This window comes from Oryctolagus cuniculus, chromosome 4, assembly GCF_964237555.1.
Source record: "Oryctolagus cuniculus chromosome 4, mOryCun1.1, whole genome shotgun sequence".
NCBI lineage: Eukaryota > Metazoa > Chordata > Mammalia > Lagomorpha > Leporidae > Oryctolagus > Oryctolagus cuniculus.
The window spans coordinates 2,793,384-2,810,872 of record NC_091435.1 but is presented as its reverse complement, the minus strand read 5'-3'; the positions used below and the strand labels follow the sequence as shown (position 1 = coordinate 2,810,872).

At 59.8% G+C, this 17,489-nt stretch overlaps 1 protein-coding gene across 8 annotated transcripts in view; it reads left to right on the top strand.

Moving 5' to 3' along the window:
- The window catches only part of PKNOX1 (PBX/knotted 1 homeobox 1), a 68,548-nt gene that overhangs the window by 32,642 nt on the left and 18,417 nt on the right, over positions 1 to 17,489 (top strand). For all 8 annotated transcript variants that reach the window (XM_070071787.1, XM_051829953.2, XM_051829951.2 and 5 more), the window contains 4 exons: positions 1,102 to 1,207; positions 3,470 to 3,597; positions 12,723 to 12,894; positions 15,078 to 15,248. In XM_070071787.1, the coding sequence (XP_069927888.1) occupies positions 1,157 to 1,207; positions 3,470 to 3,597; positions 12,723 to 12,894; positions 15,078 to 15,248 (522 nt within the window). In that variant the 5' untranslated portion in view covers positions 1,102 to 1,156. The remainder of the gene's footprint in view (positions 1 to 1,101; positions 1,208 to 3,469; positions 3,598 to 12,722; positions 12,895 to 15,077; positions 15,249 to 17,489) is intronic.

Genomic DNA, 17,489 nt, shown 5'->3' with positions numbered 1-17,489 from the left:
CGCAGCACGCCCCGGCCGACTCCGTAGCCTTGGCCGATCACACAGCCCCTCGGCTGTAAAGGAGCACCCTGGGGGCTGCACGCGTGCACGCGTGTCCTAGTGCCCACTCAGGAGGTGGCCTGGACGCCCTCCGGTAGCTGTCTCGCTGCTAACTCCATCCCTGTGTGTGTGACCTGGGCTGGACTGACTTGGTAGCTCTGTGCAGCTCCGTCCCCAAAGGTGTCCTTCCTGGTGACCTTCGCTGGTCCTGCTGGTATGGGTTGACCTCCACGTAGCCCTCAGCCCCCACAGCGCCGCTGGCCTGCGCCAGCTCTGTGCGCGTCCTGCCTGCGTCCCCGTGGCGTGGCAGGTCCTGCGGTGGCCCCGGCCTGTGATTCTGAGGCTCTGTGGTGTTGTGAGCAGACGGGCCCTGTGCAGGTGCTGGGTCGCACGCGTGTGCGGGAGTGCCGTGTCAGCGCCTCCCTGGATCTTTCTGGCCCTGCCTTCGCGGTCCCCTCCCGTCAACTCAGGTGGCATCGTCCCAGGGACCCTGTGGGCAGCCGCCCCTGCCCCCTCCCCGCCACTCCGCCCCTCCGCCGGTCTCTGTGTGGCGCCACCTGCTGTTTGCTGGGTGGATTCTCTCTCCACCTTTTCTGCTCCAGGAGAGTAGGCGCGCAGGCCCAGAACAGTGTCCGTGTGGGGGCGTCTGCTGGGAGTTTGGGGGCAGTGCATGTGGCTGGAAGTGCCCCTGACCGTTGGGGGGACCACTGACACGCGGTGTTGACGATGCCTTCTTCTCTTGGTGCAAAGCTGGGATTTACAAACACACGATGTGGTGGTGGGCATTGTCTGTCCCGGGTCTGCTTCAGCTCCAGCTCCCTGCTGCGTGCGCCCTGGAAAGCAGCAGGCGGCGGCTCACAGAGCTGCATCCTTGCCCCGTGGGAGAGCTGGACTGAACGCCTGGCTCCTGACCGACCCGGCCCAGCCCTGGCCGTGGCAGGCATTGGGACTGGACAGTGGGTAGCACATCTCCGTCTGCATTCACGTCAGGAACATTCTGAAGGAAGGCTGGGAGGTGAGGGCGGTGGCGCTGACGCCTGCTCTCCGCTTTTGTCTTCCCAGGCACCCTCCGCTTTCGGCTCAAGATGATCTGAGGACCCAGGGAAAGCTGAGAACCATGATGGCCACGCAGACCCTGAGCATAGACAGCTATCAGGATGGGCAGCAGGTGAGCCTGTCCTGTGTGCTGCCCTCTGAGCCGCGGGGCTGGTGCACCTTTCCCGTTCCATCCAAACGCGTGTGCGTCGCTTGTGTACTGGTGTTCAGAGACGGAACCAGAACGCAGAGGGTTGCCAGTAAGGACCCCAGAGTCAGATGACAGTTCCTAGGGGCTGACCTTTAGCCCGTGGGTGTGGTTCGTACTGATGCTCTGAAGGACGTGGGCGGTTCTGGTACACAGACCCCTGTTGACCAGTCACTGTTCTCGGTGTCCTGCTCGGCGACCTGCTTACGAGAAGTGGCTTCAGCTCCCAGGTCCCACGCGGGAGGGGACTTCTCGCAGGGCGTCCGTGTGCACCCTGGTGCTCAGAACTGTGCCATGGCGACCCCATGGCTCCGTGGTGTGCTCCGGCAGTGCAGGGCCGCGTCTCCCGTGTCTGGCGGTGCAGGGCCGCGTCTCCCTTCTCCAGCAGTGCAGGGCCACGCCTCCCGTGTCCGGCGGTGCAGGGCCGCGTCTCCCGTGTCTGGCAGCGCAGGGCCGCGTCTCCCATGTCCGGCGGCGCAGGGCCGCGTCTCCCGTGTCCAGCGGTGCAGGGCCGCGTCTCCCTTGAAGCTGCGGTATTTGTGGTTGCGTGTTTTGTGTTGTGTGACCTGCAGGAGCTGTGTGTAGGGGCAGTGGCAGCCTTCGCAGTCTTTCTCGGGGCAGAGATCGGGCCCTGCCGTTTGCCGCTCTCCTCTGAGCAGGGTTCTGCTGGAGTTGGGGTGCGGGTGGAATGTGCCCCTCCCATCCACTGTCTCAAGATGGCAGCGAGGCAGGAGCGGCTCTGGGGAGGCTGGGCGGTCAGGGGCAAGGGGCCGTGCCTCTCTCCCCTTAGTGGCCGGCTTTGTACCATTCTTGTTCCGTTCCTGTGCTAGAGTTTTGGTTTTTTGATAGGTGTTTTGTAGGTTCCTTTGTCGGGCTGTTGTTTTTGTTTTTCTTGCAGGAGTGGAGGGAGGGAATTCTGTGGTGTGGGCTTTCTCGGCCCGTGGCATTGCCAGATGATGTTTTCCATCCAAAATGCAAATCCTTCCCCCGCCTGAGCTCTCCGAAGTCCCAGCCGCCCCGGCCCTGCGTGGCCTGGCCCCGCGTGTGTCCGTCCTTGCGTGCTGAGTTGCTGGCCCCAGCTGTTCCCTGTGCTCTGCCCCCTCCTGCCCTTCGGGTCTCTGCTCTGATTCCCAGCCCGGGGCGGTGCAGGCCGTTGTGCCCGGGGCCACGCCCCTTGCTTTTTAAGTCACCGATGCCTCGGGCAGCCTGGAAACACGTGCCGAGCGTAGCCATCCCTCCAGCACTGGGGTCTCTCAGTCATCAGATGGTGAAATAAGTCTATGAAGACGGTTACGTAATCGGATGGCCCTCCAGAAAGTCTGTGTGTGGGCTTTGGTTGCCTTTGGTTGCTGTTTTTAAGAGAAGGAAAAGCAGCGTCCCCAGTGTAGCGCACCCTCCAAAGGGAGAGAGGAGAGCAGGGGGCTGCAGGGGCGCCCCGTGGAGCCGACTCCCCAGGCCCCGCTGCTTCCCCGCAGGACACAGCCCGGCCAGCTCCGCCAGTCCCCTCTGCTCACAGGGAGTTAGGAGCTACCGCAGCTTTTCTGTCTGTCTTTCCTTTTTGTTTTTATTTTTTGGTAAACTGAATTCTGTGTTTAAGGATTTAAATGCCTTTTACGTAAAGGACAGACACATGGCTTGTTGGAAGTGGTTTAAATGATAACATCGTCAAGGCTTTAAGTAAACACAGCTGGTCTCTGAAGGCAGGGACATTTCTGAACTGTTTCGCCTGGTGTCCCTGAGGGTCCGGGGTCAGTGTGCGCATTGAGTCCTGTCCCGGCCGTGCAGCCTGTTGGGTCTGGGTTGTTTGTCACAGGACGAGAAGAGCTTGGGCTGTGGTTTGTTCTGCCTTCCTGTGCCATTATCAAGTGCAAGGAGAGAGAAGAGGGACTGAACTCACACAGTCCTCTTCATGTCGTGTACCTGCGGGGGTTAACCAGAGCCCCTCGCGGACAGTAGCCGTCTTGTCTGTCTGTGCGGCAAGTGTGTTAAATGCGGAGGAGTCCTGCTGGGGCTGCGGTTCACGTGGTGTCGCTCGCTGTGCCTCTCCGGGAGCGGAATACAGAGTGGCAGCTTGTGTGTCCTCTCCGGGAGCGGAATACAGAGTGGCAGCTTGTGTTTCCTCTCCGGGAGCGGAATACAGAGTGGCGCGCACCGTGTGTGGGGTAACCAAGTCTCTTTCTCTTGCAGATGCAGGTAGTCACAGAGTTAAAAACAGAGCAAGACCCCGCCTGCTCTGAACCTGACGCGGAAGGAGTGCGTCCCCCTGCTGCGGAGGCTCCGGCCCCGATGGACGCGGACAAGCAGGCCATTTACAGGTAGCGCTGGACACAGGCAGCGGGCACCAGGGCTGGCAGCAGGCACAGTGAGCTGCCAGCCGACGTGCTAACTGCCTGGGAGGAATTTTCCTGGTTATTTCTAATATCTTAAAAAAAAAAAAAAGTTTGGAGGCCTGCACTGTGATGGAGCAGGTAAAGCCGCCACCTGCAGCACTGGCATCCCGTGTGGGCACCGGTTCGAGTCCCGGCTGCTCCAGCTCTCTGCTGTGGCCTGGGAAAGCAGTGGAGGATGGCCCCAGTCCTTGGCCCCTACAGCCTCATGGGAGACCTGGAGGAAGCTCCTGGCTCCTGGCTTCAGATCGACAGCTGCAGCCTTTGCGGCCATTTGGGAAGTGAACCAGTGGATGAAAGACCTCTCTCTCTGCCTTTCAAATGAATAAATAAATCTTAAAAATCAGTGCAGCATAACTGAAAAATAAAATATTAATACTGGATATAAATCTCCATTTTGGGTAACCTTGCAAAAAGAACTCTATCGGCCCAGATTGATTTATGGGAGAATCCTACCAAACCTACCAGGACGAGAAGGACAGCGTGTGTCCACGGCCTCGTCCAGGATCAGCAGAGGGGGGCTCCCACTCCACGCTCCGTGGGTGGAGCGTCACTGATAGGAGAACCAGGCGACACACGCTTCAGACCACTACCCCAGGAGCTTAGACGTAAAAACCGTCAATACATTAACAAAGCAAACCCAGGAATACATGGAGAGGGTGACCCACGGTGACCAGGCGACGTTTATCCCAAGAATGCAAGACTTGCTCATTATTCAAAGATCAGACGGAGCCGGCGCTGTGGCGCAGCAGGTTAATGTCCTGGCCTGAAGCGCTGGCATCCCATATGGGCGCCAGTTCAAGACCCAGATGTTCCACTTCCAATCCAGCTCCCTGCTATGGCCTGGGAAAGCAGTGGAAGATGGCCCAGGTCCTTGGGCCCCTGCACCCACGTGGGAGACCCGGAAGAAGCTCCTGGCTTCAGATTGGTGCAGCTCCGGCCTTTGAGGCCAACTGGGGAGTGAACCAGAGGATGGAAGACCTCTCTCTCTCTCTCTCTCTCTCTCTCTCTCTCTCTGCTTCTCCCTCTCTCTCTGTAACTCTTTCAAATAAATAAATAAATTTTTTTTTTAAAAAAAGTTCAGACGATAAGACCCACCAGGGGATCACAGGAATTGATGCAGAAGAACTCAGTCAGACGCAGTGCCCTGTTAGGATTAAAAACCACAGAAGAGAGCAGTGAGTGACAGCCCACCTGTACCTTATGGAGAAAGACCGGGTGCTTCCCCCGGAGACGGGGACCGGGGCACGATGTCCACCCTCACTTCTGCTCAGCCTTGAAGTGGGTGTCCCGGACAGCGCAGTGAGGGAGGAAGCGGGAGGAGGGCACAGAGCGGCTGTGTCAGCTTCGCTGCTGGGTCGTCTGTGTGGGAAACCCCAGGTCTCAATCAGTGAGCTTTGTAAGCTTGCAGGGAGCAGGCACACACCAGTCCTATCCCAGTGTGTACTGGAAACTAAAAAGACAGTACCACTCACAGGAGCTCCCAGCACTGTTCACGGTGTGAACCCAACGGTGCGCGCAGCCCTTAGGTTGAAAGCTGTGAAGTGCTGGGGCAGCCGTCGGTGCCGGGCCCCACAGGCTGGGAGATTGATTGCAGCAGACGCCAGCTCACCCAGAACGGAGCCACAGGTCCAGCTCAAATCCCAGCGAGATTCTCAGCAGGGCAGTTTTGTGCTTGCCGACAAGGTGGTTCATTTATTTATTTCAGAGAAAAAACACTCCCATCTGCTGGTTCACTCCCAGGAGCCCACAGTGGCTGGGAGCTGGACTCCTCCCAGGTCTCCCGCGTGGGGAGCTGGACTCCTCCCGGGTCTCCCGCGCGGGGAGCTGGACTCCTCCCGGGTCTCCCGCGCAGGGAGCTGGACTCCTCCCGGGTCTCCCGCGCGGGGAGCTGGACTCCTCCCGGGTCTCCCGCGCGGGGAGCTGGACTCCTCCCGGTCTCCCGCGTGGGGAGCTGGACTCCTCCCGGGTCTCCCGCGTGGTGGCAGGAACCTGACTACTTCAGCCTCCCAGGGAGTGGGCATCTGCCGTGAATCCAGGGCTCGAACCAGGAGCACAGATGTGGGTGCTCGTGTCAGCCGGCGTCGTAGCTGCTGGGCCAGATACCCGCCCTACTTTCGATTTCACGTGAAAGACGAAAGACCTAGAGCAGCTAAGAGAGTTCTGGAAAAGAATGAAGCTGGAGGAGTCAGTCCCCTCGTTGTGAAACTTTACTCGAGGCTGCAGAAAGCAGCTGTGGGGCTGGCAAAGGGACGGACAGCCAGTCCCTGGCACCAAACAGCCAGAAACAGGCCTGCCACTTCCTCTTTGATAAAGGCACAGAGCGTGGAGAAAGGATAGACTTTATTTAAATGTTTGTTTATTGTCATCTACTTAGAAGAGAGAGAGAGAGAGAGAGAGATCTTCCATCTGCTGGTGCGTACACTAATGCCCGCAAAAGCCAGAGCTGGGCCAGGCTAAAGCAGGAGCCCAGAACCGTGTGGGTGGCCGGGCCAGGCCCTGAGTCACCACCCGCACCACTGCATCCAGGACGCAGCAACAGGACTCGGTCGGCAGCAGAGGAGCTGAGGCTGACCTGACGCTCAGATGTGGGTGCAGCTGTCCCAGGCAGGGGCTTGGTCCAGTGAGCTGCGACCCTCTCCTGTGAGAGGGTGGACTTTGAACAAGTGTTACTGAGCCAGTGGATATTAATATGCAGAAACAAGACCCTCAGCATTGGTTTACTCAAAATATATATCCAAATTTAAAATTTTATTTATTTAAATTTTAAATTATTTATTTTCATTTTATTCAAAAAAGGAGGAGATCTTTCATCCGCTGGTTCACTCCCCAAGCATCTGCACCAGCCAGGGCTGGGACAGACCGAAGCCAGGACCTCAGACCTCCAGCTGGGTCTCCCCTGTGGCTGTCAGGGACCCAAGTCCTTGAGCCAACTCCACTGCCTTCCTGGGTGCGTTAGCAGGAAGCAGACTCGGAAGCTGGGGCTTGAACCAGGCGCTCTGACGTGGGGTGGGCAGTTTAGCTGCTCTGCCACACGCCTGCTCCCAAATGCAGAATTCTAACACCTTAGAAGAGGGCGTAGGACAAAATCTAAGTGTCTAAGATACAAAGAGTGTTCAGCCAAGGACTTGTGTCTGGAATGAGTAGAGAACTTTGAACACTCAGCCATAAGGGGCCTGCGCCCTGCGGCAGCAGCATCGCCCCACTTCCAGTCCTGCCCCCTGGAAAGGCCTGGGCCCCTGCACCCACGTGCGAGACCCTGAGGGGGCTCCTGGCTCCTGGCGTTGACCTGGCCCAGCCTCTGTCATTGCAGCCAGTGACCCAGGCCAAAGCCAGAGCTCCATCTGGGTCTCCCACGCAGGTGCAGGGGCCCAAGTACTTGGGCCATCTTCCACTGCTCTCCCAGGCGCATTATCAGGGATCTGGATTGGAAGTGGAGCACCTGGGACTGGAACCAGCACCCATATGGCATCAGAGGTGGTGGCTTAACCCCTGTCCCACGCCAGCCCCGGGTCTCCACCTTCTGATGTTGTTACAGCGCCCAGTGCCATAGGTGTGCGTATGTCTGTGTAACCGCACACTGATGTTAGAGTCCTGCCCCATAGGTGTGTGTATGTCTGTGTAACCACACACTAATGTTAGAGTTCTGCCCCATAGGTGTGTGTACGTCTGTGTAACCGCACACTGATGTTAGAGTCCTGCCCCATAGGTGTGTGTATGTCTGTGTAACCGCACACTGATGTTAGAGTCCTGCCCCATAGGTGTGCGTATGCCTGTGTGGCCGCATACTAATGTTAGAGTCCTGCGCCATAGGTGTGCGTACGTCTGTGTAACCGCACACTAATGTTAGAGTCCTGTCCCATAGGTGTGCGTACGTCTGTGTGGCCACACACTAATAGAGTTCTGCCCCACAGGTGTGTGTATGTCTGTGTAACCGCACACTGTTAGAGTCCTACGCCATAGGTGTGCGTACATCTGTGTGGCCACACACTAATGTTAGAGTCCTGCCCCATAGGTGTGCGTATGTCTGTGTAACCACACACTAATGTTAGAGTCCTGCCCCATAGGTGTGTGTATGTCTGTGTAACCGCACACTAATGTTAGAGTCCCGTCCCATAGGTGTGTGTATGTCTGTGTGGCCGCACACTAATGTTAGAGTCCTGCCCCATAGGTGTGTGTATGCCTGTATGGCCGCACACTAATGTTAGAGTCCTGCCCCATAGGTGTGTGTATGTCTGTGTGGCCGCACACTAATGTTAGAGTCCTGCCCCACAGGTGTGTGTATGTCTGTGTAACCGCACACTAATGTTAGAGTCCTGCCCCATAGGTGTGTGTATGCCTGTATGGCCGCACACTAATGTTAGAGTCCTGCCCCATAGGTGTGTGTACGCCTGTGTGGCCGCACACTAATGTTAGAGTGAGTCCTGAGCCATAGGTGTGTGTATGTCTGTGTAACCACACACTAATGTTAGAGTCCTGCCCCATAGGTGTGTGTACGCCTGTGTAACCACACACTAATGTTAGAGTCCTGCCCCATAGGTGTGTGTACGTCTGTGTAACCCCACACTAATGTTAGAGTCCTGTCCCATAGGTGTGTGTACGCCTGTGTGGCCGCACACTAATGTTAGAGTCCTGAGCCATAGGTGTGCATACGTCTGTGTGGCTGCACACGGATGTTACAGCGTCCTGCGCCATAGGTGTGTGTACGTCTGTGTGGCCGCACACTTATGTTAGAGTCCTGCTCCATAGGTGTGCATACATCTGTGTGGCCGCACACTAATGTTAGAGTCCTGCGCCATAGGTGTGTGTATGCCTGTATGGCCGCACACTAATGTTAGAGTCCTGCCCCATAGGTGTGCATACGTCTGTGTGGCCGCACACTAATGTTAGAGTCCTGCGCCATAGGTGTGTGTATGCCTGTATGGCCGCACACTAATGTTAGAGTCCTGCCCCATAGGTGTGCATACGCCTGTGTGGCCGCACACTAATGTTAGAGTCCTGCCCCATAGGTGTGCGTACGTCTGTGTGGCCGCACACTTATGTTAGAGTCCTGCTCCATAGGTGTGCATACGTCTGTGTGGCCACACACTAATGTTAGAGTCCTGCCCCACAGGTGTGTGTACGCCTGTGTGGCCGCACACGGATGTCCGTGGGAGCCTTAGTCACAGTTGTCAGGAGCTGGGAACAACCCAGATGCTCCTGTACTGACGGGTGGGTGGGCGGCTGGTGGTGTAGACACCCCGTGGGGTGCACTTGGCAGAGAACGGGAAGGGGCCGGGCTCCGGCAGCGCTGGCGTGAATGCCGAGGGAGCGAGGACCACGACTGTGGGGTTACACCTGCGCGGCTGCCCCTGACGGTGCTGGAGGCCTCATCGGCCACGGCGGGTGGGGCATGGGGCAGGGCCGTGTGATGGCCGGGTGGGACAGGGTGTGCCAGGGTGTGCCGCTTACACACACCTGTGCGCACGTTAGGCCATCACGAGCAGTCAGTTTGGGGTCATTTTTTTAAATAAAAAATTGAAAATACAGTGGGCAGACGTTTTTACAAATTGGCATCATGTGCTTCAGAATTAATGCAGTTAACAATTTCATGAGACAGTTCCAGTTGGAACTGCTACAAAAACGGGTTAAACCCGACCACGTCACGGGTCTGTGACAGCGACGTGGAAGAGACGGCACAGGCGTTACTGCAGGTTACCCGGGGGGGGGGGGTGCGGGGGGGGCTCCGTGTCCCTGGAGGATGTTTGTGTGGGCACGTTATAAATCCAAGACGGTGCAATCCAAGCCCAACGGGATCGACCCTAAACTCCATCCCGCACAGGCAGGTGTGTGAGTGGAGGGCGGCAATGGGTAGTGGGGGGTGTGGGAGTGGAGGGCGGCAGTGGGCAGTGGTGGGTGTGGGAGTGGAGGGCGGCAGTGGGCAGTGGTGGGAGTGGGAGTGGAGGGCAGCAGTGGGCAGTGGTGGGTGTGGGAGTGGAGGGCGGCAGTGGGCAGTGGTGGGTGTGGGAGTGGAGGGCGGCAGTGGGCAGTGGTGGGTGTGAGAGTGGAGGGCGCCCACTCCTCGTGCACTGCGTCTCCCCTCCCGCACACGGCCGCCCACGGGGCCGCGTCTCCCCTCCCGCACACGGCCGCCCACAGTCCTGCACCACTACCGTGTGCCCAAATGACCGTGACCAACGGGCTGCTTCCAGTTTCCTGGTGCTGTGCGGGGTGCTGTCTGAGAGGTGGGTGCTGTGCAGGGTGCTGTCTGAGAGGTGGGTGCTGTGCGGGGTGCTGTCTGAGAGGTGGGTGCTGTGCAGGGTGCTGAGATGTGGGTGCTGTGTGGGGTGCTGTCTGAGAGGTGGGTGCTGTGCGGGGTGCTGTCTGAGAGGTGGGTGCTGTCTGAGAGGTGAGTGCTGTGCGGGGTGCTGTCTGAGAGGTGGGTGCTGTCTGAGAGGTGGGTCCTGTCTGAGAGGTGAGTGCTGTGTGTGGTGCTGAGAGGTGGGTGCTGAGAGGTGGGTGCTGTGCGGGGTGCTGTCTGAGAGGTGGGTCCTGTCTGAGAGGTGGGTGCTGTGTGTGGCTGAGAGGTGGGTGCTGTGCGGGGTGCTGAGAGGTGGGTGCTGTGCAGGGTGCTGAGGTGTGGGTGCTATGCGGGGTGCTGAGAGGTGGGTGCTGTGTGTGGTGCTGAGGTGTGGGTGCTGTGTGGGGTGCTGAGAGGTGGGTGCTGTGCAGGGTGCTGAGAGGTGGGTGCTGTGCAGGGTGCTGTCTGGGAGGTGGGTGCTGTGCAGGGTGCTGAGGTGTGGGTGCTGTGTGTGGTGCTGTCTGAGAGGTGGGTGCTGTGTGTGGTGCTGTCTGAAGTGTGGGTGCTGTGTGGGGTGCTGGGAGGTGGGTGCTGTGCGGGGTGCTGAGGTGTGGGTGCTGTGCGGGGTGCTGTCTGGGAGGTGGGTGCTGTGCAGGGTGCCGGGAGGTGGGTGCTGTGCAGGGTGCCGGGAGGTGGGTGCTGTGCGGGGTGCTGTCTGGGAGGTGGGTGCTGTGTGTGGTGCTGTCTGAAGTGTGGGTGCTGTGTGGGGTGCTGGGAGGTGGGTGCTGTGTGTGGTGCTGAGGTGTGGGTGCTGTGCGGGGTGCTGTCTGGGAGGTGGGTGCTGTGCAGGGTGCCGGGAGGTGGGTGCTGTGCGGGGTGCTGTCTGGGAGGTGGGTGCTGTGTGTGGTGCTGTCTGAAGTGTGGGTGCTGTGTGGGGTGCTGGGAGGTGGGTGCTGTGCGGGGTGCTGAGGTGTGGGTGCCGTACAGGGTGCTGTTTGGGAGGTGGGTGCTGTGTAGGGTGCTGAGAGGTGGGTGCTGTGTGTGGTGCTGTCTGGGAGGTGGGTGCTGTGTGTGGTGCTGTCTGAGGTGGGTGCTGTGTGTGGTGCTGTCTGGGAGGTGGGTGCTGTGTGGGGTGCTGGCTGGGAGGTGGGTGCTGTGTGGGGTGCTGGCTGGGAGGTGGGTGCTGTGCGGGGTGCTGTCTGAGAGGTGGGTGCTGTGCGGGGTGCTGGCTGGGAGGATCTGTATTTCCGCACGAGGTCTGTCTGCCTGCGTCGTGCAGTAAATACCAGAGGTAGACCACTTCACACCAGGTAGGAAACAACAACAGGTGCTGATAGAGCCGTCGGAATCCAGGCGTGTGGCTAGTGGGTGTGCAGCAGCCTGGCCGGTCCCCGGAAGTTAAGCCTAGAGTCAGGTCCGAGCCAGCAGTCCACTCCTGGTGTGCGCCCCGGAGCGTGAAGGCTCAGCCCACGCAGCGCCTTGTCCAGGGACGCCCCCAGCCACGCCTCACGATTGCTGGCAGGAGGAGGCCTCCCGGCGTGCTTTTCTGAGGAGCCTGTGGACAAAGGGGTCTGCTCGCGGACGGAAGGCGGGCGTCCTGGACACGGGTGTGCTGCCCGGGCCGCCTGGGCCCGCTCTGGAAGCACGGAGTCCAGCCCTGCTAACACCTGGGAGGCAGCAGACGGCGGCCGAGCGCCCGGGCTCCTGCACCCACGCGGGAGACCCGGATGGGGTCCTGGCTTCTGCCGGGCCCAGCCCTGACCGTTGCAGCCATCTGGGGAGTGAACCACAGATAGGAGATTCCCTCCCTCTGCCTCCCTCTGTCTCTAACTCTGACTTTCAAATAAAATGTAAATGTTTTTTTAAAAGATTTATTTATGTATTTGAAAGAGAGAGAGAGAGAGAGATCTGTCTTCCATCTGCTGGTTCACTCCCCAAGTGGCCACAGCAGCCAGGGCTGGGCCAGGCTGAAGCCAGGAGCCGGGAGCTCCATCGGGGTCTCCCACGTGGGTGCAGGGCCCAGCACTCGGGCGTCTTCTGCTGCCTCCCGGGCCACAGCAGGGAGCTGGATTGGAAGTGGAGCAGCCGGGACTCTAACAGGTGCCTGTATGGGATGGCGGCGCTATGGGCCAGGGCTACGCTGCAGCACAGCTGTGCCAGCCCCTAAATAAACACATCTTTACAGAAACATAAATTTAAAAAAAAAGCCTCACAGCAGGTGAACTTCTGATGTGTTCTACAACGCTGAGAAGTGGAGTGAGGCCGACCTCAGCGGTTCCGCAGGGCGGTGTTGCTCCTGTGTGCGGTGTCTGGGCAGGCACGTCCATGGATAGGTGGATGGGTTGTGGGCTGGCGTGTGGGGAGATGGGCCTGGCAGGGCTTCTCCCAGGGGTGACGGAATGTCCTGACACTGGCTGAGACCGCGGTGGCGCAGCCCTGGGGACGCGCTGAAGACCCCGGGGGGCCCACGGCCGGAGCGTGGTGACGCAGCCCTGGGGACGTGCTGAAGACCCCGGGGTGCCCACGGCCGGAGCGTGGTGGTGCAGCCCTGGGGACATGCTGAAGACCCCGGGGGGCCCACGGCCGGAGCGCGGTGGCGCCGCCCTGGGGACGCGCTGAAGACCCCGGGGGGCCCACGGCAGGAGCGCAGGTGCACGGCGCCACCCTGGGGACGCGCTGAAGACCCGGGGGGCCCACGCAGGAGCGCAGGTGCACGGCGCCGCCCTCGGCCGCCAGAGTGACGGGCCGCCCTCTGCTGCCCGTGCTCTCCCAGGCACCCGCTGTTTCCGCTGTTAGCGCTGCTGCTGGAGAAGTGCGAGCAGTCCACGCAGGGCTCGGAAGGCACCACATCGGCCAGCTTCGATGTGGACATCGAGAACTTCGTCCGGAAGCAGGAGAAGGAAGGGAAGCCCTTCTTCTGCGAGGACCCCGAGACGGACAGCCTGGTAAGTGGGCCGCTTCCGCCTTCAGGCTGCTCAGGCGTCCTGAGCTCTGCCCGCCTGGAGAGCTTGCGCCTGCGCGCTCCTGTAAGGAGAGGGAGCGGGCAGTGATGGGCAGTGACGGGCGCTCAGCCTCCTCTGTCAGACAGCGTGGGCGCCCGTCCCCAGTGGACGGTATGGAGAGGGACCGGGCAGTGACAGGTGCTCCAGCCTCCTCTGTCAGACAGCGTGGGCGCCCGTCCCCAGTGGACGGTATGGAGAGGGAGTGGGCAGTGATGGGCAGTGACGGGCAGTGACGGGCGCTCAGCCTCCTCTATCACAGCGTGGGCGCCCGTCCCCAGTGGACGGTATGGAGAGGGAGTGGGCAGTGACGGGCGCTCCAGCCTCCTCTGTCAGACAGCGTGGGCGCCCGTCCCCAGTAGATGGTGACGGAGAGGGACCGGGCAGTGACAGGTGCTCCAGCCTCCTCTGTCAGACAGTGTGGGCGCCCGTCCCCAGTGGACGGTATGGAGAGGGACCGGGCAGTGACGGGCGCTCCAGCCTCCTCTGTCAGACAGCGTGGGCACCCGTCCCCAGTGGACAGAGGACTCAGCGCTCTGCTGTGGGCACTCCTGCCGCACACTGCCTGGTCACACGGCACACGGGTGTGACTTCAGCGGCGTTCTCTGACAAGACGGCCCTGCACGTCAGAGGCTGGCGCTGACTTTGTTTTAAAATTTTCATTTTCTGGGGCCAGCGCTGTGGCGTAGCAGGTAAAGCCGTTGCCTGCAGTGCCAGCGTCCCACATGGGTTAGAGTACTGGCCATTCCGCTTCTGATCCAGCTCTCTGCTGTGGCCTGGGAAAGCAGTAGAAGATGGCCCAAGTCCTTGGGTCCCTGCACCCACATGGGAGACCTGGAGGAAGCTCCTGGCTCCTGGCTTTGAGACGCCACAGCTCCGGCCGTTACAGCCATCTGGGGAGTGAACCAGTGGATGGAAGACCTCTCTCTCTCTCTGCCTCTGCCTCTGCCTCTCTGTAATTCTGCCTTTCAAATAAATAAATCTTTAAAAAAAGTTTTTCATTTTAGTTGAAAGGCACAGAGATGGACAGGGAGAGCAGTGTTTCGTCTGCTGGTTCACTCCCCAAATGCCTACAGCGTCAGGGCTAGCAAGGCTGACATCAGAGCCCAAAGCTCAGTCTGTTGTCCATGTGAGCGACAGGGACCCCGTGCTTGGGCCATCACCTGTCGCCTCCTGGGTCGCGTGTTAGCATGCAGTTGAATCAGAAGTGAGGAGCCGGGACTCGAACCAAGCACCTTGTGGGATGCAGGTGTCCCAGGTGCGACTCAGCTGCTGTGCCCGCTGTCTGCCCCGTCTCTAGCAGACTTTTCCTGTCTAACGTGTGTGCTTATCTGAAAGGCAGGTGACGAGCGGGGAGATGGAGCGAGAGCTTCATCTGCCGGCTCCCCAAAGAACCACAACAGGTGGGGCTGAGCCAGGCCAGAGCCAGGAGCCAGGAGCTTCGTCAGGGTCTCCCGTGTGGGCAGCAGGAACCCAGGTTCTGGGCTGGCAGTCACTGCCTCCCAGGTGCAGTGAGTAGAAGTGGGGGTGGCCGGGACCGGCCCCGGGCGTTCCCACCTAGGGCGCAGGCGTCTGAGTGGTGTCCGAGGCTGCTGCTCCGCGGAGCCCTCCCCACGCGGCAGGTTCGGCAGGCTTTGGGCAGGTTGTTCTCGGATGGTTTCATCGTTGACGTTAGTTACCCCAGTCGTGAGACAGATTCCCCTGAAACTTAGTGACTTAATGTGAACCTTTCAGAAAAATCAGGAACTCCGTGGCATTGAGGGCGAGGCGTAGCCTTTCAGACTGGGCACGCGACCACGGCCTGTGGAAGGCGGAGCTGACAAGCTGAGCTTGGTCGACCTAGGAACCCTCCGTGTCCTAGTTAAGACGTAGAGCCGGAGCGGAGCAAGGCTGGGAGACGGCCAGCCACGGAGCCCGTGAGACGGGCCGGCTGCGGGCGCGGGCTCACACGTCAGCTCGGGACTGGGGTCGGCCCGGGGCTCCTGCCCCTCACAGGAGGCGCGGCCGGTTCCCAAAGCCCGTCTGGGGGTGGCATCTCTGCTCCCACGGTCGAGCTGGTCGAGGCGCTGATGAGGGCCCGCGTACGATGCCACCTCTCCTGCCCGTGACGTCTCTCCTCTTGCGTCCAGATGGTGAAGGCCATCCAGGTCCTGCGCATCCATCTCCTGGAGCTGGAGAAGGTGAACGAGTTGTGCAAAGACTTCTGCAGCCGCTACATCGCGTGCCTCAAGACCAAGATGAACAGCGAGACGCTGCTGAGCGGGGAGCCGGGGAGCCCCTACTCCCCCGTGCAGGCCCAGGTACTCGCAGGCCCCGCCGCGGCGGCCCTGACCCCAGGGGCCCTCCGGGGCTCAGCACCGGCACAGGGCCCGTGTGCCTGGGCCTTGAGCAGCTGTGGACTGAGTCCCGGGTCTGTGTAGGCTCCCCGTCCTGTGTTCGTGGGTACCAGGGTACTGTTCTCTTGTGACTTTTTCCTACACATATAAGATTCTGTGATAGAAAAAAGCATAAAATTCGCCATTTGAGCGTGCGGTCGGGGGCATCATGGGCGTTGTCATGGTTATGCAGCCGTCACCAGCATCCGCCTCCAGGACTGCATCCCCCTCCCACCCCGAACCTCTGTCCCCTTAAACACAGCTCCCGCCCTCCCTCCCCTACCCCACTGTTGGTCACCGTGGATGTGGCCGCTCCAGGGACCTCACAGATGTGGGCTCCTCCACGTGGTGCCAGTGTCTCCCTGGGCTCATGCCCATCGTGTTTTCTCTGGTCAGCGCCTGCTGAGGCCCTGCCCAGCCTCTCTCTCCTCTGGTTCCTTTGTTTATCTAATTGGAAAGCACCTTCCACCTACCGGTTCACTCCCCAAACGTCCCCAACAGCCAGGGTTGGGCCAGGCCAGAGCCAGCAACCTGGACCTCCACAGGGCGCCCCAGGAGGGTGCAGGGATCCAAGTACTTGAGCAGAGCAGCAGGAAGCTGGGGGTGGGGGTGGAGGCGGGACTTGAACCAGCGCTCTGCTGGGGCACGCCGGCGCCCCAGGCGGCACTCCTCTCCCGTCTCCCAGCTGGACGATTTTCGCCGTAAGCCTGTTCCAGGTGCCAGGCCCTGAGGACCGGCTGGCAGCTTCCCCAGGTCTGTCGCCGAGTGTCTTCTGGCGCCTTAGCAGGTGCTCAGTGCAGCTCGAGCATCCTTAGTGTTGACCGAGCACGGTTCATCGGCTCTGCCGTTGAGGGACCACGCTCTCGGCAAGTCCACGACCGCTCCGCCCAGTGCCGAGCCTAACGATCGTGTCCCGTGTTCTTCTCTCAGAGTTGCTTCACGGTTACGTTTAAACCCGCGGTCTGTTTTGAGCGGACTTTTGTGTCAGGTGTGAAATTCAGCTTGAGGCTGTTTGGTCTGAGAAGGCCGTTCGCTGACAAAGCAGCTCTCCCCCCGGAGCCGCTCTCTGCACCTCTGCAGCTCGGACGGGCGTCTGCCTGGCCCCTGCGGCACCATCTGGGGTCTGTGTCATCGCCTCTGTGTTACCCAGGGAGCCCCGGCACCTGGTGGGCCAAGTCCTCTGCTCAGAGTCACTCCAGCCATTCTGCTGCTTTCGCCTTTTCAGGCAAATTTTCCTTGTCTGGATCTGCAAACGTGCACGACCTGTGTGTCGTCTGGGTAGAATCGTCATCCTCCTGGGTCTTCTGATTACAGACGCGGTACGTCTCTGGGTCTTCTGATTACAGACGCGGTACGTCTCCAGGCTCCACTGACTTGCGTCGCAGCTGATCTTTTGTCCATGCTTTGTAGCTTGCACGTAGAAGTCCTGTACGTGTGTCTTTATTTTCTTTTAAAATTTTTAGTTGTATTTTAAAGGCAGAGAGAAAGAGAGATCTTCTGCCTGCTGGCTCACTGCCCAGTGCCCACAAAAGCCAAGGCTTGGCCAGGTCACATCCAGGAGCTGGGAGTTAATCCAGGTCTCCCAGGTGGGTGGCCGAGGCACCAGGGTGAACATTAGCGGGAGCTGGATCTTAAGTGGAGCCAGGGCTTGAACCCAGGTCCTCCAGTACGGACACTGGCGTCCTGTGGTGTCTTGACCACTGCGCCAAACATGTGTTTGTAGAATTACGCACAAGTATTTATTTGTTTGATTGTAAATTATATATATATAATTTTTTTTTTGGCAGGCAGAGTTAGAGACAGAGAGAAAGGTCTTCCTTCTGTTGGTTCACCCTCCAAGTGGCTGCTACGGCTGGCACGCTATGCCGATCCGAAGCCAGGAGCCAGGTGCTTCCTCCTGGTCTCCCATGCTGGTGCAGGGCCCAAGCACTTGGGCCATCCTCCACTGCACTCCCGGGCCACAGCAGAGAGCTGGACTGGAAGAGGAGCAACGGGGACAGAACCGGCGCCCCAACCAGGACTAGAACCCGGGGTACCAGCGCTGCAGGTGGAGGATTAGCCTAGTGAGCCGTGGCGCTGACCTATAAATGATATTTTAAATTTTTGTATCCTGGGGCTGGCGCTGTGGGACAAGTGGGCTAAGGGCCCCGGTCTGCCGTGCCGGCA